The following is a 27,088-nucleotide window of genomic DNA, read 5'->3' as shown; positions in this document are numbered from 1 at the left end:
TTATTTGTCTCATTAACTACTTTTTATTCATTTACTTAGAGAGTACATATGTGTAGTAGCAGCACAGATTAAGTCATCATCTTCTTACCAAAAAGAGCTAATTGTATGTACAGCTTTAAAATGCTCTTCCATTGCAGCTTACATACATTATTAAATGTATGTTATATAAATTATTGAATTTTACATACATTTATGCATTTTCAAATATATAAAAAACGTACCAAATAGTATGTTGTGTTATTCTTTGCCAATGTCCTTGAACTTGCCTGATCTTTCTGGCAGTTTCAGTGAAATGATGGGGCGCACACAGTTCATTTTCTAGTCAAAACCAAAGTTACATTATAGAATATAGGCAGTGGGCACAGTAGATGTTATTTGGATCAACAGAAGAAAACTTGTACTTTTTTATTGAAGTTTTGCACTTTTTGTTTTTGGAAGCTTGGTTACTTTCACACCAAAATTCAACACCTCCTTTTGCCCCTTTTTAGGGAATGTCTACAATGCAGTTTTTCCAGAAAAATGGCCATTTTCTGGAAAAACTACACTTACGTCCACACTGCTATTGCATTCTTTTGACAGAAAGCCGAAAGAACAGAGGAGTTTTTCCAAGAGCAGTAAACCTCTTTCTACGAAGAAGAAGCCTTTTTCCGAAAAAGGCATGTGTGGACGCAGAAGAGAGTGCTTTTTCGAAAGAAGAGGCTGCCAGGAAAAAGCACAGTTGCCCTGGTGGCCACTCCATCCACAGTAATCACAACTTAAATGCAAGATAGTGTCCAATCAACGTGGACGCTATTTTTCAAAAAAGCACATCGCTTTTTTGTTGCACTTTTGCTGTGTAGACGCTTTCTTTTGAAAAAAGTTTTTCCGGAAGATCTCTTCCAGAAAAGCTTCTTTCAAAAGAAGCTTGCAGTCTAGATGTAGCCTGAGTTTCAATTTTAATGATTGTGTTATAGATCAGCTCCTTGGCACAGGAACAGTGGAGAATGGAGTCTCAAGAATCCATCCCCCATACTACATTTATTTATCAATGGGAGGCTTTTCTTTGGACACTTATTTCTCTTCAACCTCCCTCGTAGCTCCTTTAATCTCGCTACACCTTTAGACACTATTCAGCAGAAAAGGTAGGCCACGGTCCAACTATACACTCACTGCAGAAGCTGTGAAAGGGCTGATGAGCTCAGCTCTCTGGGCAATGGACGTATTCAGCAGAAATATTAGTCTACCAAAAGAATCTGTTTTCATCAGTTCTTCAGCTCCTTTGTAGTTCGTTTTGTTTTTGTAGTCATGGTTGTAATAAGAGGACAATGCTTATTTCACTGAACCTGATAGCTGAGCCTGAAATCCTCTTCCGTGCCCACAAGTGAATAACCCAAAAAAGGATATTGTCTTTTGTCATTGGGCAGAAAAAATCCTGACCACCATCATCTCTCTTGAAATCATGCTGTGGGCTTCAGGATTCATTTTTATTGCCTTTAAGTTTACTCATTTATGGTTCTTTGCAAGTGAGTGATAGGGACGGTACCCAAAAAGGCCAGCTGTGTATACAACACTGGCAATGATCTCTGAAAGAAAGAGTTAGCACACATTGATCCTCTTGGACAGAAAACAAAAATGTATTTACATTTTCATACTGGATACATATAGAAGAGCAGCCACAACATGTACAATGTTTTCTGACAGCTCCCAAATTTAAAGAGCCATCTACATTGTGGTGGTAAAAATACAGGTGCATCTTTAATTGATAAAGCTTCATAAAGCAAGCTAAAATAATGGAGAAATCTGATTGTCAGTCAGCCATGTGGTTATCATATCTTAGTCACATAGGACCCATTAGTTTAGTCCTAAAAGAGCTATTAGTGCAACTGCAAAAGACCTGCCTTTAACAACTAAGGGCCCAATCATACAAGGTAAGGAGTATCCTTAGCTCTGAGTGAATGAATGGGAATTGAGGACCAACAGTCCCTTGCAGTAAGAGCACAGTACTTCAGAAGAAAGGATCATTTAAAGCCTCTTTAAGCTTTTATATTTAGATAAAATAAAACCCAGGATTATCAGATTAAAGGGAAAATATTCTTAAATGAAATTAGCATGTCAATAATATTAACTATTTCCTGACAGGCCATTAATGTTCTCATTTCATATGATTTAGAACATTTCTAATGAAAGCAATTCAGATCATAGGTGGATTATTATTTCGAGAGGCGCTGTCACATCCTAATCCTATCATGCAGTACTGCTTACATGCTGGGCATCTTTAAACCGAGAGTCGGCAAGAGACATTTACATTTGTAACAACTGGGCATTTATCTGTTTATTTATCTGTGCTAAAAAAAAGTTAGGCTCAGTCAGAGCGGTGAGGCATGATAATCTTGCCTGGGGAAGGATACTGATGGGCTTCATTGGTTCATCTTATTTTACAAAGCCTTATAAATTGCAGAGTGTGCAGCAAAAACTCTCATGATAAAGCAGAAAATGTTAACATATGAATTTAAGATGAACAGTGATATTTGTAGTGATGAGTCAGAGAAGACCTCTACATGCTTTTGAGATAGCTGTATTAAAAGAGAGAGAGAACACATCCACCACAAGGCTCAGTGCATTTGACTGCATGCATAGCCCCTTGCTGTCCTCTTGGAAGAGCGACTGTGCATGGCACAACTGACCTATTTGTAATGGTGAGTAAACACTGAAGGCTGCATTCACCCAAAAATGATTTTAAAAGACTGCTAAATATGTTTTTTTCTGTACGCAGTAGAGCTTCCATAGTCTGGCATCCCTATAGCCTTTTGTCAGTTGAATAGTCTGGAGCGATCCTGGCAAAAATTCTTAGCACAGTACTTTTATTGCTAATGTTCAATCTGAAGCAGCTACAACTCCCTTCAAAGGGATTTACCAGAGGAGAATATGGCTTTCATGTGGTTAGGAGGATCACCCAAATTACAACTTGCAGTTTTCAGAAAGCTAATTTAAGGGATAGAGAACGCTGTGAAATGCTCTATTTATGTATGGAACAGGTCCAGCACAGGCAACACCAATACAGGCTTCCCTGCACTGACCCATGAGTGTGCTTCAATATAATTTAAGCAGGACCTCCTCTAAGAGTGAGAGAGTATTTTAGTTCAGTTCCCATATTCCTTAAAATCCTTGGCACACTACTGAGACCGCCACTTGGGGTTTGTCACATTGCCAGTTAGAGAGTTTATATATGTGAAACTGATACTTATGAGCTACAAATTAGACTAAGCTCAGATATGCTCCCAAACAACTATCAGCCACTTTTCAGTCACTATTGATCTGAAGCTGTTGGGAACCCATTATCTAAAAGTGTAAAACTCTTTATTTCATTGCCATCCAATCACCCACAATGAGTTTTTTTTTTAAATCCACTCTTTCTCGCTTAAATGAATACAAAGGTGTTGAAGAATTTAACTTTGCATCTCATCTAGTATCGATATGAATTCAACCAATGACCTTTGTTTTATTATAAAGAACAAATATAGACGCTGCCCATCAATTGCAAGGAACTAAGATGACCAAAAATGTTTTTGAAGGTTGATGTCAATTTATACAATTCATCAACAAATATGTTCAGTTGACTTTACATGTATGTATTATTTTTGAAATAGTAGATTTAGAGGAAAGAATAGTTTTCATGTCTGATATTGGTTTTTTGCCCCTCTTGTTTCTATCAGGTTTCCAATCTAATCCAATTTCTTAGGTAAAATTAACATAGCACTCTTAGATACCAGGATTAATCCTAATACACTGCACACTCCTCTGAATAATTACAGATTTTAAAATGTCTTTAAAAATGGTAAAATGGACATGTCATGCAGTTAACCAAGTCAATGCAATCCCTGGTTAATATGCACATTCTAAATGTTAAGAAAACTTCTTACTAGTTCCACAAGTTCACCCTATCTTAGGAGATGAATGATCTGTCTTTTGCTGTTGTTGTTTCATGTCATTGTACATGAGCTTCACTCCAACTGCCTTCATAAACTCAAGTCAACAATTACATGTTCAAATATCTGTGTGTTTCCTTTAAAACTGGAAGCAAAGAAAAAATCTCTTCGATCCGTTGACACAGCTGTGAAAGAGCGAGGTGCCTGCACGTAGATTTCTTTAAATATTCTAAAAAGGTTCTTCTCATTATCCCACTGATATATCTGGGAGAAGGTGTAGTCACTCCCCAGAGCTAGGTAGTGATTATTCTTAAAGGAGAAAGGCTGCAGTGTCATTGCCCCTCGAGATGGGAGAGCCTGTATCTCCACAAACTGCTTGCTATTCCACTTCATGACTCTGGAGTCACCAATAAATCTTGTGAGAGTAATGTAGAGGCTGTTCTGCATTCTGAAGCTCTTGACAGCCAAGACATCCTCCATGTTGGGGATTTCACTGTGTGGGACAAACTTTTTTGAATTTTTGTTCCACTGGAGTATAATGGGAACTTGTGAACGACTTGACAGGATTAAATGAGATTTCCCATCTATATCGACAAATTCAGCATCTGTGTCCCTAAACCACTCGTGCAGGGACTGGTAAGAGTAGAATCCTTTGTTATTCCATTTATAAACTGTTGACAGACCAGCTTTAGAGCTATCCGCTATAACAAAAAACTTGTCACTGTCTATTTGAAACAGCTCTATATCATTTGGCTTGGAAATGCGAGAGACTTCGATGTCCTGGAATTTGACAAACTTTGTCCAGCTTTCATCATACCTGTAGATGTGTGAGCCACCGAAGAGCTGCGCCACTACCACAAAGACCTGCTCATCAATCAGGATTGCTTTGCATCCCACGATGGACTGACCTGTTGCTCAAACAGAAAGCAAAAAGTACTCATCTAGTACAATTCAAGCATTCAAACAAAATGTGAAATTTACAACGTTTACAAAGCTTTCCCTCTTTCTCTCTCATTTTGTTGTCTTCACTGCTGCCAGTTTCTGTTCATGTTCTACCTAGCAACATGAGTTTCATTTATACTGTAGGCAGCATATCATGTTTTTTGATCCAGCAATAAGTGAGGAAAGACCACTTTGGAAAAGCAGGTTTCTCATGCAGTGAAATCTTGGCTTTAGGAACCAAGATATTGATTGCCCGCTTTGTGTGGACTGGAGGGGCAGGGAGTAGAACAGGGGTTGGCAAAATACAGCCTGAGGGCTGGATCTGGCCCGCCACACCACCAGATTCAGCCGGTGGACCACCCTTCTGGGATCCTCAGGCATGCAGCTGCCATGGTTTAAAGTGCAGTCCCTGTGTTTCTCTGCTCTGCAGGGACGGGGGAAGCTTCGTGTGATCTCCCTGCCCCCAACCCAATCCTCAGCTCCTATTGGCCAGAAACAATCAGCCAATAAGACCTGACCTCAGTTAATCTCTCAGCTCTTATTGGCTGGAAACAGCCAGCCAATCGGAGATGAGCGATTGGCCTGGGAGATGGGGGCAGCGCAAGCCTCTTCCCCCACTCGGAGCTGAGAGTCACGTGGAGGGAACAGCCTTTATGTTCAAGTGGTCTGGGGCTGCCGTAGGCAGGGAGATGCCTTGGGAGGGTGCTGCAGGCCAGGAGATGCTTAGCACCTCTCAGCCACAGCCTGCCCCTCCCACATCCCAACTCCCTCCTCCACGTCACCACCGAAACACTCTGCACCCCCTACCCCAGGTCACAATTCTCTCCCAGACTCTGTACCCCCTCCTACACTCTTCCCCAAGGCCAGAATCCTCTCCTGCACCCCAGCACCCTCCCAGACCCTACACCCCATTCCCCTGCCCCAGGCTGCAACCCCCTCCTTCACCCAAACACCCTCTCAGACACCACACCATCTCCTGCACTCCAGTCCCTTACACTGTGCACCCTTCTGTACCAGCTTCCATCCTAGACCCCACACTCCCTCCACAGAAAAGTGTGGCCCTTGACCATTTACCAAAAATCTTGGTGCCCCCCCCACCAAAAATTATTGCCCACCCCTACTCTAGATGAACTGTACATGGAAAAGCCAGATAGTGCATCAAGAAGATCAGTTTGGGATTTTACACTCTCTACATAAAATTAATGATATTAGAACAGATAAATATTTCATACATGTTACTGATATTGTGCCTACACAGTCTGCCTACTGCATGGTCCTGATATCAACCTCTGAAGCATTTAGTGCTGGCCACTGTCTAAGACAGGATATTGGACGAGATGGACCTCAGGTCTGACTAAATACGGCAGTTCCCATGTACCTGTAAACAAGACCCAATTTTGCAAGTTGTTGTACAAGGACAACCTGTGCATGGAGGCCCAGCTAACTTCAGAGGATTGTACAGGGATGTAAGAGTCCACTTATGAACATTTTTTTCCTGGAGCATAACCCACTCTTTTTTGCTGAAGGCTAAATATCATAGAGACAAACCAAATGACAAGCTTGCATACTCTGTTATGGTAAGGGCTATCCTACTAGAAACGTGTGGCTCTCTGTGCAGTCTAGTCCAGTAGCTCTCAGTCTTTCCAGACTACAGTATCCCTTTCAGGAGTCAAATTTGTCTTGTGTTCCCTCAAGTTAGACCTCATTTAAAAACTACTGGCTTAAAAGATTAGACTTAAAAATGCAAAAGTCTCACAGCACACTGACTGAAAAATAGCTTACTTTTTAATTTTTAACATATAATTATAAAAAAATCAATAAATACAAATATTGTATTTACATTTCAGTGTAAAATCAGCAAATAAGCAAATCATTGTCAAATGAAATGATGTCACCAGTTCATGTATAAATCTGATATATTCAAATGTGTACCTGTGATGTTGTCATAACTTCTGAAATTCATCTCAATGTGATCCCATTCCAGCACCATGCAGTTCTCCATGCTAGGCTGGGCAATGGCTACATACACATCATTCTTAGAGTTGAATGTATCCACTGAAACTGACTCGTATGGCAAAATCTGATGTACAACAAAATCTAGAAACAGACATTTAAAAAATGACAATCAGTCCCCTGTTGTAAACACAAAACAGTTGACACGTGATTCCTGTTTTCTGATCAGTACTATTGGAAACTATTTTAGGATTAACAACTCTGGAGTAATGATTAAGTTCACAATAGCCCTAACATAGGGAGTGTCAATGAGTGACAATTAGGCATGCAGCATGAAGGGGAATTTGCCTTTCTGCGCAATGTAAATGTCCCTTCAGAAATTAATTCACAAGAAGATCGAGCCATGTCATTTGTGTTAGCTGCAAAATCTGCCTTGCTTAGAAAATAAACCTAGAAACTGACTGTACTATATAGGACTACTGTCCATGAGTAGACTGTGAAGTGTATAATTCCAGCATCACTGAAGTCATGGGAATTTTGCCATGGATTTTAACTCAGTCAGGCTTTCACCCCAAAAAACCAAGACTCCAAGTTCAACGCTAACTTTTGGTCACTTATTGCTATGTCCTGTGTCTTAAAAAAAATTCACTATTATATATGTGTTTGGAATTGAGCCTACACTCTGTACTTGCAACCTGTTATTTATTCAACATAGACATTTCTGCATGTCAAATTAAAGCAGAGACAAAGTAAGTTCAATTTTACGTTGCTTTGGGATAACCACATCCCAACTACCCCAAACCTGCAAGGACAGAAACGTACAGCAGAAAGGGGGCCTTGAAAGATCATCTAGTCTAGCCCCTGTGCCAAGACAGGACCAAGTATATCTAGGGCAATTTGTAATTTTTAAAAAGTAACATTTAAAGGGACACTGCCAAGTATTTTAGGTTTAAAATTTGACCTACTTTAAAGAACCTAGGATGGCTGTTAAGGCTGAGACTTCAAAAGCACCTAAGAGAGTTGGGAATCCAACTTCCAAATGCATCCCTAAGTCTCTTTTGAAAAATCCCAGCCTATATAGCAATTTTCGTCTAAAATTCACTTAAGCCTAGAGTTCATTTTATATGTTGCACAGTAGGAGACTCAGGTGTGAATCTGATACTTGCTCTGTTGCAACATTAGTTTGGTGGGGGACTATTATGAAGTAAAAAGACTTCTAGGGTGACATTTGTAGGTCAATAAAAAGTATCATTAACAGAGCTCAGGTCTAGTTTGGGAAATACAGGGAGAAAATGAGTCCCACAGACATCCTTAGGTATTAGGCTCCTTATGCCATGCTGTACATGTAAACTTTTCATATTCAGTGGAATAGGGGGGGCCCTGATAGCCCATGAATTTTACCATCAGTTTAATCATGTCTTCACTCTGACCCTTTAAAAACTGTTGCCCAGTTCTGTGCACTTCAGTGGTGGTTAAAGAGATATCCTTATTTCCTCTCCAAAGTAACTATTAGTTGATTCCAAAAGCTGGACTTTACATCTATGAAGATTTGAAAGGCCTACCCTTGGGTAGTCATGCTGCAGGAGGTAGGACTACATAGCTACAGTTAATCAAATAGAAAATTTACCACTCCACAGCTAAAAAAAGAGAACAGCCACCATTTTTCTGGTGACCATCAAAAGCAAAGCATGAGTATTTATGGCAAGCTCTCTTGTATCAGTGAAATAGCAGATTCCAAAACCATTTGTATGTATGCTGATAATATTAGTGAGGCTGGTGTGAAAGCATGTACTTTTAAAAAGGAAGAGTGTTGTTATATTCAATTCCTTAGGAAAAGTTAAAGGATTGAAGAAAACTGGTAAGTAAAATACATGGCGAGTAAAAATAAATGAAAAAAAATGTAGTTAAAGATGGAACCGTCACTCTAGCTATTATTAAAGTGTGTGTGTCACCACATGGCAATGGCCCTTTAAGAAGAAAGAGGCCAGTGTATATGTGTCTCATCAGCTGCATCTCAAGTGGGGTTAAGAGACGGCACCTGGGCCATGTAAGTGGGCAGAGACTGGCAGGTGAGAGCTTCCTGGTAGTTAGGGATTGGCTGGTGAGAGTTGCCAATGATCAGCAGACTGGAAGAGGTCTCTGAGAAAGCAGAAAACTATATAGGCCCCCCCCTGGAAAGATGGCGCTATTGCCAGGAAGCCAGTGCAGGGCCTGTGAAAACATGGCCAGCAAGGATTGAAGGCTGAATCTGAAGTAGGAATTGAGCCTGTAGTTTGAGTTTGCAGTTCACACTACATAGGCAGGGGGATAACTGCAGACTCCTTCACCTGGGGAGTTGCAGCTGAAGGGTCAGAGTGGGCTGAAGGCTGCAGTGAGGCATGATGAGAGATTCGGGAGCACCACCTATGGTATAAGCCCAGGGAGAGATGCTAAAGCTGCAGAGAGCAGATGCCAAGGTTGCATTTTGATGGACAGCTGGGGACTTGATTTGTTATGCTTCATAAGTAGGGGACATTATCTGTCATTAATTAGCCTTACAGGCACATTGGTCACGCTGCAGCCTTAGGCTGGAGGGAGACCAGGTGAGGCTGTTTTATCACAATACAATACAAAAAGAGGGTAGAAACAAAAAACTAAATAGAGTTGTCATTGACAATGAAATGGCTTCTCCCATTAACATCCCCACCATTTTGAAACAGTCTTAAGGCAAGTGTCTGAAGCTTATGAATTAAAACAAACCTGTCCATTGGTATCATGTGGTCCATAGCTTGTTCAGAAGTGACACTATATCAACAAAGCTATCTTGACTCACACCTGAGACTGGGTTTATTAGGTCACTGGATTGATAATAATACTAATCAAACTCTCACTGAATCGACAGATAAATGGTCCACAGTAACGAGTAAAAGTCACTAACATTTACACAATGTTTTTACTGCATATTTAAAAAGACTGCCCATTGTAGTTTGTATGGAGTTACGCAGAAAACAGATGTCATCATCGGTCCTCAGACTTTGACTTTATGGGCCTTGTTTGCATTTTCACTAAGGCCCCTTTATATCACTTCAGCAACAGAGAGGCCATAATGTAGAGACATAAGGGCTTATCTAAACACTCAGTGATCATCTAAAATGCATTAGAAGGGTGTGATTTGTAAAGCACTCTAATATGTTGCATTCTAAGGCCAGGTCTACACTAGCCCTGGAAGTTTGTCTTAAGGTATTCAACTCAATCTATGTAGAATATGTAGCTGGACTTGGCTTACCTTACTCTGAATTTGGTGTTGTCCTGACTGCGGAAGACCAATGGGAGTAAATGCTCCTGTTGGTTTCCCTTACTCCTTGCAACTGCGAGGAGTACAGATACCAGCCAGAGCTGTCCTTAGTGTTCGATTTACGGATCTATACCAGACCTGCTAAATCGAACACCAGAATGTCTATCTCCAACACAGCGAATGAAGATGTGCCCTACGAGGTATGTATACACACTGCTGACCTGCTCAAGCAAGAAACATTAATGTGAACCAGATATATTTTAGTGTGCGCCAGCAAGGTCTACATGGAAGAATTAGATTGCCACACAATAGAGTGCTTTATACATCTCATCCCTCAGGAAAATCAATCCAAATTAACTGAAGATGTGATTTTAAAGGGGATTTGTTTAAATGACTTAAACCTCTGCATGGACAACCTCATTCAGAATTACAGTGACATAATTAAAAAAAAAATTACATTATGCTAACCTGAATTAAGTTTAAATCTGAATGAGAACTTCCACATAGGCATGTAATATAGTTTAATCCAATTTAGCAGTTTTAGTTAATTTGGATTAGTTTTCCAGAATATCCCCATGTAAACAGGCCCACTTTAAGATATACTTTCCACTTTAAGGCTGTTCTGTGCTGCCAGATCAGATTAAAAGTTCTTTAAAGTCAAAGAGAAGCAGGTCTTATAAAATAAGATTTAACAAAATCTGGAAACAATTTTTTTAAATAAGCAAACATTGCTGAGCAGTGTTTGCAAGCAAGCCCCTGAAGCTTCCCCATGCCATTGTAGGAGAATCTAGGAGAACTAAGGAGAAATAGATTAATCTATTTTCATTGTCCAAACAGTGAGAAATGCGAAAACTAAAGTGATAAAATGGTTAAAAGTAAAGTTAGATGGTTAAAATTCTTTCAGTTCTAATAACTGAATATGTTAAGAAATGTTTTTCAATTTTATAGCATCCATTTGATTCAGTACTGTTTTTTCAGTTCATCAGATCTGGTATGTCAATAGAACCACTGACATGCAAATCTTACAGAACAAATTCCTACTAAAATCCGAGGTATTTTGGCAATTACCAAGATTATACATGTAGGCTATGTCTAGACTGGCATGGTTTTCCACAAATGCTTTTAACGGAAAAGTTTTCCGTTAAAAGCATTTGCGGAAAGGAGCGTCTAGATTGGCACAGGCACTTTTCCGCAAAAGCACTTTTTGTGGAAAAGCGTCCGTGCCAATCTAGACGCGCTTCTCCACAAAAAAGCCCCAATCACCATTTTTGCGATCGGGGCTTTTTTGCACAAAACAAATTTGAGCTGTCTACACTGGCCCTTTTGCGCAAAAGCTTTGCGCAAAAGGACTTTTGCCCGAACGGGAGCAGCATAGTATTTCCGCAAGAAGCACTGATTTCAGACAGTAGGAAGTCAGTGTTCTTGTGGAAATTCAAGCGGCCAGTGTAGACAGCTGCTTGTGGAAAAACTTACCAGTCTAGACACAGCCGTACTACCTGATGTGGATCATTGCGAGTATAACACATTGAAAGGTCTCTTAAACTATGCATAATAAGGGAGGGAAAGATGGTATTGAAGATTACGTGAACAACTATGTGAAAGTGACTTATGCTGAGAGATAGGAACAAAAAGCAGAATAAACCTCCAATGAACAGAGAAGGGAGAAGAATACATTTAGCACTTGCAGGCTGTGTCTAGACTGGCAAGTTTTTCCAGAAAAACTTGCCAGCTGTCTACACTGGCCACTTGAATTTCCGGAAAAGCACTGACGATCTCATGTAAAATCATCAGTGCTTTTCCGAAAATACTATGCTGCTCCCGTTCGGGCAAAAGTCTTTTTCCAAAAGACTTTTGCGCAAAAGAGCCAGTGTAGACAGCATAGTACTGTTTTCTGCAAAAAAGCCCAGATCGCGAAAATGGCGATCGGGGCTTTTTTGCGGAAAAGCGCGTCTAGATTGGCCACGGACGCTTTTCCACAAAAAGTGCTTCTGCGGAAAAGCATCCTGCCAATCTAGATGTGCTTTTCCGAAAATGCTTTTAACGGAAAACTTTTCCGTTAAAAGCATTTTCGGAAAATCATGCCAGTGTAGACGTAGCCACCGTGTATATTGCTTTACAGCTTCAAATCACTGTACTAACATTAACTTGCAAATTAAATAATCGTCATAGAACAAATAAGAGGAAACTGAACATAAGAGCTAAGATAGGACAAACTATTCTACTACTGCTCCTTCTGTGGACTCTCTTATTCTGGTAGATGAGTCCCTTTTCCTGATTTTGCTTACCACAGTTTGGAAATTTGATTAAGAAACTAGAAAAAGGAACTTTTGTTCCAGAATAAGAGAGCTATTACAGGGAACTAGTCCATAGTAGATGCTGCTTTTTAAACTTCCACTCTGCCCGATTCTGGAATAACTCCCCACTGTTGACAAGACCCAATTCCAGACAGGCTCTGTGACTTACCTGATGCTACAGACAGACTCGAGGGCAAAGTAGGGATTAGAGCTCAGAAGTGTCTAGTTTTTAGTTACACACTTGGGGTACTATGCTGCCTCAGTGATGGTGCACTTCCTAGACAATTTATTCTCTATTTCAGGAATTGTTTTGTTAAAGACTGTTCCTCTCCAAACTCCTTTTCAGGAGGCCCAATGTCACAGCACCAACTTTTGTCTAATTTACTCTTATGCTCTTATTAAAGAACCCTGTGATTCAAGCAGTCACTTATTACACCATGTAAAACCTTAGTTTCTAACATACTCCCTAAGGCATATAAGATCAGATTTATCCCCAGCGTAATTTCTTTTATACCAGGCCAATGAAGTAAAAGCAGGAATGAATTTTGCCTACACGACAACTGTTTAGTTATACATACACTCCCATACATTTACAGAGAGAGTAAGTCTAACTCAAATCCTCAGCTGCTATAAATCAGGTTAGCTCTGACAATCTGGCTGTCAAGGTTTACACAACACTAAGCCAGTGTTTGTGCAACAGTAACCTTTAAATGTATGCAGACTGACTTAAGTAAAAGTTTGTGTTTTTGCCTCATTGTGTATCAGCAAACACAATAATGGAGATTTCTGGTACAGGTTCACATCAATTTCTCTCTTCTATTTTTGTTTACATTAATTTGTCTACACAAGAAATGATCTTCTAACATACCTTGGGGCTTTAACTTTGGGTGCGTCTACACTGCAGGGCTTAACTCAAAATAAACTACGCAAATTGAGCTACGTCAATTGTGTATCTTATTTCGAAATAGGGAGCGTCTTCTGACTTTCCTTATTCCTAGTTCAAAGAGGGTTATGGGAGTCAGAGTAAGAAGTCCTCCAGCTTGACAGTATTTTGACATTATTTCAAAATGACTTCCTGCTGTGTAGATGCAAACTAAGTTATTTCGGAATAGCACTAATTATTTTGAAATAGTATTGCAGTGTAGACGTACCCGTAGAGTTTATTCTTTTTATACTTCATATATATTGCGCTTGGATTGTATGCTGTACCTTGGCTTGGAAGTTTATCTTTACAATTCTAGCAAGCAACTTTTATGATGTCTCTTACACAAGACTTTAAGAGCATTTCTCATTCTTGATAGCTTGCTTTTTCAGAGATGAGAACTCAAATACCATTAATATGCCTATCATTCCTTCATGTGAGAGATATAAGGCAGGAGCAGTAATATATTTTATTGGACCAACTTCTTTCAGGGCAATTTACTCTCCTCATACAAAAACATTAGTGGTTGATGTTCTTATACAGATAACTGATTATGTTTGGTCTGTAGTCACCTTCTGACAATCAGAACTTCATGCAAGTTTCCCTCCACCTGCTAGAGAATGCTTTTTACTATCTAATATAAAACAAATGCCAGGTTCCTAAGCCAAGCAGCACTAGTATTATCCAATGTTAATTTCCATTCTTGTGATTCTGCATAACTATGTGCTGAAAACGTTATTAACGCTTATTTGTTCCAGTGGCTTAGTGAACAACAGATACAGTGCTATTATTTAACATTCTGTAAAATATAGATTGATTTCAGGAAGTTCTTCTGACATAGATACATGGCCTTATTCCAGACAACAGCAAAAGATCTGTGCCTGAAAACTGAGTTACAAAGTTATGACAAAAACTTACGGAATTTAAAGTGACAGCTCTTGTCCCTTTTGTCACTTAATCCACATAAAATCTCATCTACTTGCTTTGTTTTTTAAATGGATCATCTCAATAGTTAGGCTTGTTCTGTTATTCTGAAATGTTTTATACAGAACCATCTCCCCCCACCCTCATCATGCTGACTTAGCAATATGGGGTTAATCTAAATTTCTAATCTTTAATCATAGTTAGTGTGCTTAGAAATATACATTCCGAATACCTGTAGTGGTGCATTCATAATCAAAACTTGTGACATCATTTAACTTCTTATCCTGATATTCTGCTGGACCAATACACAGGACATCAGAAACAGTGGAATTTGTCATCTTTAACCACAAAAATAACCACTTGGCTTTGCAGTCACACTCAAATTTATTTCCCCTTAAATCTCTAAAAAACACACAGAAATAAACATATTTGAAATGGTTGGTAGAAAACAAAACTGCAGAATTGTTATCATGTTGATACACTTAATTCAAAAGTAGCTGAATTATTTTATATTGATTCTGAACAGAGGATGGGAAAGATTTTTCCATTATCCTAACTGTATTATTCTTTACACTTCATGGATGTGAAGTGTTCATAACAAACACTGTTTATAACAAATACAGGACCGAATTCTGGAAACATACACGTGTAACTTTATGAATGAAATGGGTCTATTCAGGTGCTTCATGTTCATAAGCATTAGCAGGATTGGAATGATAATTCACTAAATCCTAGCAAGAAGGCTCCCTCCCATTCCTCTGCTTTTCCATTGTCTGAGATTTCCACTGAAATTCATAGATTCCTTTTCTTCACTATACCATTTCAGTAAGCAGGCGGCTGGCAATAGCAGCTTTTTCAGTGAAGTTTCTATGTTACATTGAAACAGAGCATGCAGAGACTAATTTCACAAACATGTGACATGGTCACGGTGTGTTTAAATTCTTAAAAGGTTACCATCAATGTGAAGTTGAGTTAATTTAAAAAAGTGCAATCCCTGCCTCTTGACAATGTTTGTGGCTTTCCAAACACAATTTCCTACATTACATTTTTTTTTGCTCTCCCTTGTTACTGTGTGAAAGCCTCTGGGGCAAACAATAGGGGGTACTGACTAACCACAGGGAAAACAGTGGCACAATCCAAGCAAAGTGTTGTCAAAAACAAAATGAAAAAATAAGGAAAGCATCCTTTAAAAATCTAATCTCTTTCAATAACAGTAATTTTAGGGTGAGTAAACAAAGATAGATTAAAAAAAAGTTCACACAAACGGTGTTTTTTCAAGTTGATGGTCTAATAAAACACAAGCATTTATTTTTAACGCATTTAGCTACAACGTCAAAAAATGGAACTTAAAACACAGATTAATAGAGTCACAATGACAGGCAATCAATAAAAAGATTTTCATTACTTACAGTTCAATGAGAGAATCTAAATCACTGAAGACATCCCTTGGCAGAGCTTTAATGTGGTTATTAGCCAAAGAACTAGAAAAGAAAGTTAGATCTGAACATATTATTATCTTGACTCTATCAAGTCTAACATCACTTAAATAATGTTAATGATTTGATGTTATCTAAGTCTTAGTACTGACCATGACCAATGCAACCATAAATAAATTAAACACAGTGCCTCCATTTTGAATCTTTGGCCATATCGCCACTTGATGGAGGATCGATGATCTGGCAATGGATCATCCAGGTTTGATTTAGCTGGTCTAGTAAAAATGAGGCCCCCGCCCTCCGTTGGTGCTGGTACTCCTCATTGTCACAAGGAGTAAGGGAAATGAATAGGATTATTTTTCCCAGTGACCTCTCACTGTGGAGCTGCCCCAGAAAATCGGTGAAAGGTATGTGGATTCCAGCTATGCAATTCACGTAGCTGGAGTTGCGTATCTTGCATCGATTTTCTCTGTCAGTGTAGACCTGGCCTTTGCTAATGTGTGAGAACAGAAAGTGAACAGAATTAGGGCAATTTGTTTTTATTGCCCAAGAGAATAAAACACACAAACAAGCAGGAAATGCTGAAAGGTAAATGGAATTTTAACTATAATTTAATATGTACTATCTAAGGTATTAGTAATAAGACAAGTAAAGGTGCATGTTCAGGCTGTGAGTGTGTATAACTCAGGTGAAAAACCTGGAGTACTGTCAGAACAGTGAATATTTTTAAACTTCCTGGAAGTCAATTTCTAATAGTCTGAATTACCCGATTTGTAGAGATAAGAGGGAAATATCCCATATAGCACAAAAAACTAGTTTTCTTTAAAGGAGCAACAGCCTCCACTATTAACAGTAAAAACAATTACAGAAGTGCTTGGAACATTTGGCAATACATAAATGCCACTTAATAAGTGTTAAAGGACTTACAGGTGAGTCAGATCACGAAGGCCACGGAACGCATTTCTTGAAATGGTTTCTATTTTGTTTCCTTCAATAAATCTATACAGAAAAAAATAATAAGTATGTATTTTAAATACCTTAATGAGCAGTATTAGTATTGATGTTTTAACCTGCAGCCTCCTAATTTAATAAGTATCTATTTAGGCTCCTGCATACATGGTGCTGAAGAAATGTCAGTAGAGCTACTCGCATTCCTTTTTCCTTTCTCTTATAGCCGAAGCACAAGAGAAGAATCAGGTGACAAAGGGTATGTCTACACTACAGCGTTATTTCGAAATAGCTTATTTTGAAATGACACGTCTAGTCACAAAATGCATTTCGAAATAGCATTTTGCTATTTCGAAATAGCGCGTCCACACTGATAGGACGCTGAATTGCATTTAAGGCCAGCTGGAAGCAGTTCTGGCAGGGTATCAGGTCAGGAGCTACTTTGTTTGGCTGCTGCCTGAGGCTGAGACCTGTGCTTAAAGGGACCCCCCCCCCCCCCCCAGGACAGCTGGTTCTAAGGTTTCCCTGCTTGCTTGCCTACCTCGCTGAGGGACAGCAAAGCATTTTTTCCCTGCGTGCTCTGATTGCCCTCACTCAGGACACCACAGCACTCTGCAACATGGAGCCAGAGCCACCTCTGGACACTCTGGTGCTCCTCCTGGACGTGTTGCTGTGAGCCTGGCAGCACATTCTGCAGGCAGTAACAGTCTCCCTGGTGTGCCCCAGTGGGGGCTTGTGCCTCATTCCTCCCTCACATCCTTCCACTTACCCCTCCCTAACCCCGCTTCCTGCTGTACAATAAAAGACACGTGTTCATTACAACAAACCCTCTTTATTGAACAAAACTGGGGGGAAGAGGGATGAAACTGAGGTGAGACTGGGGAAAGATGGTGGGAGAGGGGAGGAGGAAACCTGAGAGGAGGGAGCTGGCAGGGGGAGGCAAGGGGAAGAAGGGGGAGGAGACGCTCAGAGCTCAGGGTTGGGGGTCTTGCCGGCCCAACTGTCTCCCAGCACCATGGGTGCAGGGGCCTTGGCATCCCTGAGGTGTGGGGAGGAAGAAGGAGGAGGCGGAGAAGGAGTGGGAGGAGGAGCGGTAGCTGGAGAGGCAGCAGGGGCTGGAGCAGCAGTAGGCAGCAAGCTCTGCCCCAGGGTCGATGACCACCTGGGGGGCACAAACCGTCTTGCCCCCAGGATGAGGTTCACGGTATTAAAATAGGTCTGGGTCTGCCCCTAGTTGGGAGCTGCCCCCTGTGGCCCTGGTATACGCCTGCTGCAGCTCCTTTATTTTCATGCGAACCTGCTCCTGGGTTCGCATGTGGCCTTTGGTGGCCAGGCTGGCAGTCATCTGCCTGCAGATGGTTGTGTTCCTCCATTTAGTGTGGAGATCATGGACGTTGGAGGCATCCCCCCAAATCTGAATTAGGTCCCTGATCTCTGCACTGGACCAGGCAGGCGCCCGCCTTTTCCAGCCCCTGGCAGGTTCCTGGGAGCTAGCAGACTGGTCCTGGGGAGCGGTGGATGGCTGGCTGGCACTAGCTGCCTGGCTCATGCTGGGGCCACTGGGTCAGGTGCAGTGACTGCTGGCTCTGGGCTGGGAGCTGGCACAGGCACTGTGGCTAGAGTCTACCCCCTTAAGGGCTCCGGGGTTGGGGGGAAGGAGAGGAGTTTTCTTGGTTGTGCCCAGAGTGGCCACCAGAGCACCCTGGAAAGGGCTGGGCCCCCTGTTTTGAAATAAGCGTCTACACAGAGCTTATTTTGAAATAGCAATTTTGAAATTGGTGCTATTTCTTGTGGAATGAGGTTTACTAAGTTTGAAATAAGCTCTTCACTATGTCGATTTAATTTCGAAATAGTGGTTTGGCTGTGTAGACGTTGGTCATTTCATTTCAAAATAATGGCTGTTATTTCAAAATAACTTTGCTCTGTAGACATACCCAGACAAAATGAGAATGAGAGAGAAAGAGTAAAAGAGAAAGAGATGAAAAAAAAAAAGAGGAAAAGCTTGGACAATGTGGAGATCCCTATTCCCTGCTTCCTAACTAGTTCACCGTCCTCTGATGAATTCTACTGACAGACCCGAGAAGTCTGTGTTCCACAGCACGTACAAGTGCCATTGGATAGGTGTGGCTATGTGAAGATAGATTGCAAGCTCTTCTTGATAAAGTAAGTTAAGAACAAAACAAAATGAGCAGACAGCAGCAGAGAGAGGGAATATGTAAGTGATGGAGAAAAGGTGAAGACAGTAAGATGAACCTGCCTATTTTCAGCATCTGGACTGAAATCTTTACAGTTTCCTTTAGGGCTACACCTTGTGGGGTCACCACCAAGGCTGGCAAAGGAACTTGCACTCCCTACATTTAGAAGAACTAAGTTGTTAGAGAAATAATTTTGTTTGGGGCTTAGAGAGCATAGTCAGCTGCTGTGAAAAGTTACCCATTGGCTCTTTGCTATCCACCTAGGTTCGTATATTGGTGCCAAGCTGTGAAGTAACTGTTCATATTCATAGAGTGACAAGGACCCCTCTTCACATCGAGAGCACAGTTAAGGATGTTAGACAGGAGTCAGTGTTGTCCATCAGAAAGTTGCCTTGAGTCATGAATTCAGTCTGCGCTCCAAAAGGCCAGAGTGTCCCCTCACACCATACTGAAGGCTTGTTTCCACTATACTGGGGATTGACACTGCAGCAATCAATCAACTGGCTGTCGATTTATTGTGTCTTCTGATACATAATAAATTGATCTTTGAGGATTCTCCCATTGAGGCTGGTACTGCACCAGAACGAGAAGAATAACCAGTGTCAACAAGAGAGCAGCCACCACCGACGTTACCAAATGGTTAGTGTAGACCTGCCCTCAAGATGCTATTTTCCTCATCCTCTCAGGAGACAAAGGTTTTTCCTGCGTTACCAAGATCTGTTTTCTCCTCAATTGGTGTAAATAACCAGAGGTCCATCAAGCTCAGATGTTTCAAAATGGGGAAGTCTGGACTGGGACATAGAGCAAATCTACACTAATCTCCATCATTGATCTATTCTACATTACTTCAGCTACGCAAGTAGAGTAGCTATCGTTGATCTGCTTACCATGTCGGCTTGTATACAGTAAGGTTGGTGGGGGATGCTTTCCTGTCGATGCTGGCTGTTCTTCTTATCCTAGTGGAGTACCGGCATTGACAGGAAAGCTCTCAGAGATTGATTCATCACACCTAAATTGACCTGATAAATCAACAGCCAGGGAATCAATCACTGCAGCATTGATCCCCAGCATAATGGAGTCTAAGTATGGTGTTTGGGGACTGTGTTGCCTTTTGGAGTTCAGCGATTGAATACATGACTCAAGGCAACTTTCTGACGTAGTGGAGATACGCCCTCAGAGACTGCATAGCCTAGTATAGATGGATTCCTGCATTGCTGATCCTTCTATGGAAGGGACTCTTCAGTGAAAATTCACCTATCAGTCTCACTCTCTGATTACTGACAGTACATTAAGGCTAGTCCTTTTTCAGAGCTCCTGGGCTTACATATTCAGACACCAGTAACATAACCTTGTAGCCTCAATAGTACTTACATATATGCTAGTCTTAACAGTGTAGACATAATATGGTTATTTTTGGTAACATTATCTGTGGTGCATACTTCCTGGGTTGACTTCCTCCTCGATCCCTTATTTTGCACACAAAGAAACTCATTTGTCAGAGGGGTTCCTTTATTCCCTATGCTGGGTCTGGTTATCGATGCCTGGGAGAAATTGAATACTGGAGTATTAATGATACTTAGCATTCATGTGGAGGAAACATAGCTTCTTAGGTTCAATTTACAAAAGGTGGAGGTGAGGTCTCTTGGCAGAAGGAAGCATTCTAAAGAATTGGCAGAAATGTGGATTATAGCTTCAGTGGCTAGTATCTTTTTGGCACTGGTTAAAGAGGGTGGAGTCTTGGGTTCTTGTTAGATTTGTCTCTGTTTCTTGACAGAATGCCACCTTTGATCAAATGACTATTTGACTCCATCCTTTTCTTTCTAATGTGGGCCTGGTCACTGCATCATCACAACAAACATAGGCTACTATAACGTGCTCTATTTTGGGCTCCTCACGAGCACCACTTGCAAGCGTAAGCCAGCCCACAACAAATCCAAGTTTGAATACATTTTTGCTTCCATGAGCTTTCTACATTTTGATGCCTCCACTTGTAAAACTGATTAATGTCTAGACAGCCCCTGCGGTCACTAAAAAATCCAGGTGCAGTAGAATCAAGGATTACACCATAAACTGTTTACCAAGCCAAAGACATTTTCACATCAAAATCTATGAATGGGACACATCCATCCCACTTAATTAGCTTCATTAACACAGGTTCTACAATTGTCAGATAACTGCTTTTGTTTTTATATATATCTTGGATTCTGTTATTTCCACTTCAACTCATCTGATGAAGTGGGTTTTACTCAGAAAAAGCAAATGATCCTATATTTGTTAGTCTCTAAGGTGCCACAGGACTACTCGTTTTTAAAGTTATAGACTAACATGACACTGACACTATTGTTGGGTCTGTTATTTTTATTGCTGGCTGCTCACCCATAATATAATATTTGTTCTTAATGCATCAAGTTTAGTAGCAACTGCCTCGAGATGGATAAAGGCATTAGCAGAGGTTAGTGTTCCTGAACTACTCCAGGCAGCAGTACAATGGTGGAAGTTTCTTTCAACACTGAAAAGTTATTGGAAAAATGCATCTTGTACCCAAACTGAGTTCAGATGCCAAAAACCTATCTCCTGATTTGAGATGCGAAATCAGGTGAGTCTTTGAAAATCCCTTTGAATGTAAAGTGAGGATAACAAGCTAATATGATTGGTATGCCTTTTAAAAAGAGAAGGAGCAATAAGAAAAAGGAAATGAAGTAGAAATAAAGGGAAGGAGTAAACTAAGCTAAAAGAAGAAAGAGGATGAAGGATCAATGAAATATTGGAGTGGCAAAGATATTGCAGACAGAGTGGGAGGGGAGAAGGAAGAAAAAGTGGATCATGGCTACAACAGGCAGTGTTGCATCTCTGCATCTCACCTGCTGGGAGTTGTCAGTCAAGCCATTATCTACTGACTGACATTTCAAACTCCTCTATTAACATGTAACAGATGGAATTGACATGATTTCTAGAACCCCACTCCTATGACAGTGAATTGTGTTTATATAGAGTCACCCTCGCATGTATGGCATATTTTAAAAATTCTCCGCATTACCTGAAAAAAATAGTAGACAGATGTAAGAGACATTTGAGTAGAAAATGGAACATAAATCCCTTCATTTCCCTTGCCCTTGGTAATCAGAGGGAGAACTGTTTCTCCAAGGCGGGAGTTTTGGAAACTCATTAAAACATCTTGATTTATAAAAGGCTAACAAAACACATAAAATATAGAACTTACAGATACTCTAGATGGAAGAGACCAGCAAAGGCATCATCTCGTATGATAGTAAATGAGTTAGAGTTCAGCAAGCTGAAAAATGAAGAGCAACCATTAGGAAAAGTGATGAAAACCTGACTGATTATGCCAGTTATGTTTATTGACTATCTTCAGACTAATCTTACTGACTCAGACCCATATTATCCCATCAATGCATCATTTAGAAAATATTATGGAGTGTTAATTTAAAAAAAATCAATGGCATAAGCTGCCCTCCAATTAACGTTTTTCATGCTTTAGAAAGAATATTCCATGCCAGGAATCACCACCTTGGTTGAAAAATCACAGAAAGTATTTTATGGTGCGTGCTAAGTCTTCCTTTTGCTTCATCAGTTGTGCAAAATGGCCTTAAAATGGCCAGAGACAGCCAGCAGGCAACTCCCTCTATACTCTGCCTGCAGAGGTGATTCTGCCCCATCCAAGGAACCTTTGGTCAGTAGTGTAATTTAGATAGCACTGGACAGGAGCAACTCTAACTTGCACCAAGGCTGGGAATCATGAAAATACAACCAAGCTCAGCTCTGTTCAGCATGGCATGGAGAATCTGCCCCGTAGTGTTTGCATTCAAACACATATCTTATCAAAAATATGCTCTTTCTTTGTCCTGTTAGTCTGTTTGAAAAGGAAACCCCACTGACAGAAAAGACTACTTCCAAAATCTTATGAGAGCTCCTGGAACTCCCAGAAGCTACAAGTGAACATGTCGGCATGTATTACTTATAACCACTAAGTAATCATCTTTTTGCATAGTTTCAGGCAATTCCCTACAGTTAATTTGGGAAAGCTAATGAATATGAAATGCAAAATTTCTCTCTGATCCTAGGTCAGTGTGCTAATTCTAGACAGTTACTCTGTAAATTATCCCAAAGAAATCTGAGAAAGATTGAGATGGCAATTAAAACAACTCCTTCTACTGCTATTTTACCAGGGTTACTAATATACATGAACCAGTACTAAAGATTGCAAATAGCAACGGTTATTTCATTTCACACCTTAAACTACTTCTTTCATACCTTGAATCATTCAAATTCCTTTGTTTCAAAGGTAAAAATTATATAATACAATAGGCAGTAAAATTTGACAGGGAGAGGGTGCCCAAGGTAAGTGGTCACTGTGACAGTGAATCACCTCTCCCCAGTTCTGATCTCCCCAATAACATGAACAAAAAAACCATCTTGGGGTGGGGGCTCTTCCTCCTCCCCTAGGAACAATCTGATGCCCTCATTTTGCAATGTCTTCTGCAGGACATCTCACCACTGTACCTCAACTTCTGCAAAAAATGAAAGGGCAGCCCCTCCCTCAGCACATAAGTCTCTTCCTGTCATCTGCTGGACATCACAGGCAGCCTGGGGCTCTTGGCTCCCTTTGCCTTGGCCTGCCCCTCTTTGGACTCCCCACACTGTTCTGGAGGGGAGCGGGATGGCGTCTGGCACTGAGGCTGAGCTTGCACAGTGAAATTTTCTGCAGCCCCTAAGAGGCCAAGAAGGTGCCTGTGAGAGTGCTCTGAAATCAGCCCTCTTCTCCGCTTACAACAAAGTGAAGAGCTGAGGGACCTCTTAAGGCAGCGGGGGGCAAGCTTGCCTTAAGAGGTCCCTCAGCTCTTCACTTTGTTGTAAGCGGAGAAGAGGACTGATTTCAGAGCACTCTCACAGGCACCTTCTTGGCCTCTTAGGGGCTTCAGAAAATGTGGCCCATTGGGGTTCTTTCTGTGGCCCATGAGACATGTTGTTGACTGCTGCCCATGAACAGAGTTGCCAGATTCTGCTGGTTTTCATCCACGTAGGTTTTTTTTCCTGCTGGTATTACAAGAGTGACATGCACTTAAAGCAAGGGCATATGAAGTAGGTTGTGTGCCGATTGCACATACCATTGACTGTGAGAGTTGTGCACTCCCTCTGCATCCAATCGAAATGCTGCTATGGTTCAATTGGCACATCCCACAAATTCTAGGTATGCAAGCTCAGTTCGCAAAACTATCCCGTGCTAAGACACTGGTTATGAGACTCTTGCAACCCACTAATGTGAAGGAAGGTCACTCATGAGGCCCAGACACTAGCCTAGGTTGCCCCTCATTGTCTTAAGGGCTGGAGGCCTCCACCCCCTTCTTCCCCTGAGTGCACTCTATGGCCTTGCCTACACTGAGAAAAAAGCATTGTATTTGTAAATGTAAGCCAGTACCATGTTAAACATGGATTTCCCCTTGGTGCACACATGAGTGTTTTCATATGTGGCAGCTAGTTAGTTACTATATTTTTTAACCCAGTGCATTTTCCCACTGTACACAAAGCTTGGGGGGCTGCTGTACTAAAGGTGCAAAGCTCTGCCAGACCCACCCCACCCTTTCCTGGCTGCACTCCGTGGTGCTGCATTGAAGGGGATGAAGGCCTTTCCTCATCCTAGCTTCCCTTCTCTCCCCAGTGTTCTCTCCACTCTGCCGCTGGAAAGAAAGGGGGAAACCAAGGTATTTGGCACAGCTGTATTTGTTTGGTTTTGGTTTTTTAAGAAATAAACATGAAGGGATTGAATGTTCACCCCTCCTGACCAGAGATCCCCAGGAGCTATTCTGTGTCAGTGGTCCCCAGGTTTCATTTATCTATCTCTGGTATTTACATGGCCCCCATTTCTGTAATGCCTGTCAGCCTTTTAATGTATGTTCTCACAACACCCTCACACTGGGAACTGTGATTATCCAAGTATTTATTGATATGGCGCTGATGCACTGTCAATGGGATTTAGGCTCCTAAGTGCCTAAGTCCTTTAAAATGAAATGTAGGCTCCTAAACCAGTTAGGCATTGCACCACTAAACACAGCAACACCTAAATACTTTAAAAAATCTGGGTCAGAGAGACTAAGCAGCTTGCCCAAGGTCACCCGGAAAGTCTGCAGCAGAGCAAAGAACTGAACACAAGGCTCCACATGGTTCCACCTTAACAACTTAACCACTGCACTGCCCTTCCTACAGGATAGTCAGCACTTCCTAGATCAGGTCAGTGGGACTGAACCCGTGACCTCGAAGCCCAACACTTTCTTCCACTAAGCCACATTTAAACCAACAGATTTTGCTTAAGAGACTTTGAGCTCTTACAGGTAGCACAAAGTTCTTCTCTCTCGAAGGAGCTGAACTCTAAGAGCAAATCACCACTGATATCAACAATCCCTCCATAGTTAATGTCACATTCATTAGCAGAGAATGAACATGAGATTGAAGTTAGATCAATCATGTGACTCCAAGAGGCGAATTTTATCCTAAAATTATTTAGTTACAAAGAATTTAAAACAGCAGATAAACATATTCTCTTAGTAAATTAGCACTAATTTCCTTAATGGATTTATGCATTATTATCAGTGAAGCAAATTCATCGTTAATATACTGTGATACAACTGAAGTCAATGGAGTTACCTAAGCGATTAACTTGTCTATTATCTTATTCCTGAAGACACCACAGTGCCTATATCTAGGGGGATTTTGGCAAAAGTTTTAGTTGGAGCTGAGTTTTGCTGGGAATTGCAGTACTTACAGCAGCTGCAGGGAGGGCAAATGGGCAAACATTCTGTCCTTGATTTCAGAAAAGGTTCCATTTACCAGGCTCCTGAGAGGAAAAAAAAGCAGGAAAATCTAATAACTAAATAAGGCTCATTATCTTCACCTCCATTAGGAGTATCCCAATATCCTCCCCATTGATTGGCCTGGCTCCTTTTTATAATATCTCAGCAAATGGGGCCAATATTCATGTTTAAAGGCTGTTTAATTCTGCTCCTGTCGTTGCTTCTCCCCACTAAGCTTGGAAAGTTTCCTTTTCACCGTATCCTTGCATTAATCTTTAATACCAGGTACTTTTAGCCTCTTGGCAACTTTGCTCAAAAGGGTACAGATGGGGGTTTTTTTGTCTGCACTTACTAGTATTTTTAGAAATTTATAGAGAAGAAAGAACAAAAGAGAGAGAGAAAGGAACATTAGTATGTATGTTAAGCAGGATTAACAGTAAAAGCTCATCAGATTTTAAAGTGGTACAAATTAAAAACGCCATCATTTCCAATTCTACTCACATTAAAAATGGATCTAACTAACTTTCAAGTTCCTAAAGTCTGTGTAGTCTTTTCCCCAAGGCAATAATGCCATATAAAATAATTACCAGGGAGTAAATCTTTCTTTAATTCTATTGCACTTTAATATGGCCATTTGCCATCTCCTCGGGCATGTAAGATTTACATATGGCAAGTACATACATACATGTATTTTTCCTTCCCTTACATATTTTCTGTAGAAATGGTGCAATCACAGTTTCTTATTTGAAAAGGTCTTTCAGGTATAAAAATCAAACTCCTTTGTAGCTGCATGGCAGCACAATATTTCAGCAAGGGAAAGCACAGACACTGCCATGCACTGATTATATAGCACAGTGCTGGGATCTTAGCATCCATCAAGAAGCCAGCACCCAGCAGGGAATCTAGCCCCCCCCCCCTGCAACTTAAAGAAAAGAAACCCAAACCACAGAGAAGAGATGGGAGGGGCACCCGGCCACTGCCCAAGAGAAGTCAAGTGCAGGAAGGTTTAACTTACAAGGAGCTGATGTCGTTGGGGATGATTCGCGGCACACCAGGGGATCCCACACAAATGATGGATTCTTTGGTGCAGCTGCATGTGGCAGGGCATCGGACTGGTTTCTTCACCTGGGCACGCTGCAGTAGGCATGCCACCGCCAGAACCAAGAGACAGAGAGAGCCGCCGCTGCAGCCACTGCTTCGGAGCAGAGCCATACCGTTCCCTCCTCCTCTTCCTCCTCGTGGTCCTCTCTTGGCCCTGCACCCTTGGCCTGAGCGTTGCTGCTGCTGCTGCTGCTCAGTAGGCTGGAACAGGAGTAGGAGCCAGGCAGCATGCTGCACCCTTATGCTCAGCCTGAGTGGCTCTCTGCAGCAGAAGCAGCAGTAGCAGCACCAGGGCTGCTGCACTAGGCTCCTTCCTCCTGACATCAGCACTTCAGCTGCAGCCTTTTCTGTCCAATGAATAATTTATCAAAGGCTCCATTGCAAGGGA

At 41.2% G+C, this 27,088-nt stretch overlaps 1 protein-coding gene across 1 annotated transcript; it reads right to left on the bottom strand.

The window, feature by feature from the left end:
* LGI2 (leucine rich repeat LGI family member 2) lies at positions 1 to 27,088 on the bottom strand. The gene is made up of 8 exons (XM_075930633.1): positions 26,615 to 27,088; positions 25,572 to 25,643; positions 22,014 to 22,085; positions 16,578 to 16,649; positions 15,624 to 15,695; positions 14,447 to 14,616; positions 6,780 to 6,944; positions 1 to 4,813 (listed from the first exon to the last, which is right to left on the bottom strand). The coding sequence occupies exons 1-8, from the start codon at positions 27,022 to 27,024 to the stop codon at positions 3,996 to 3,998; spliced, it is 1,851 nt and encodes a 616-aa protein (XP_075786748.1). The 5' UTR covers positions 27,025 to 27,088; the 3' UTR covers positions 1 to 3,995.

The sequence above is a fragment of the Pelodiscus sinensis genome, chromosome 5 (genome assembly GCF_049634645.1).
Source record: "Pelodiscus sinensis isolate JC-2024 chromosome 5, ASM4963464v1, whole genome shotgun sequence".
NCBI classification, from domain to species: Eukaryota; Metazoa; Chordata; order Testudines; family Trionychidae; genus Pelodiscus; species Pelodiscus sinensis.
Note: the sequence above shows the minus strand (reverse complement) of the source record. Positions and strands in the feature narration are given on the sequence as shown.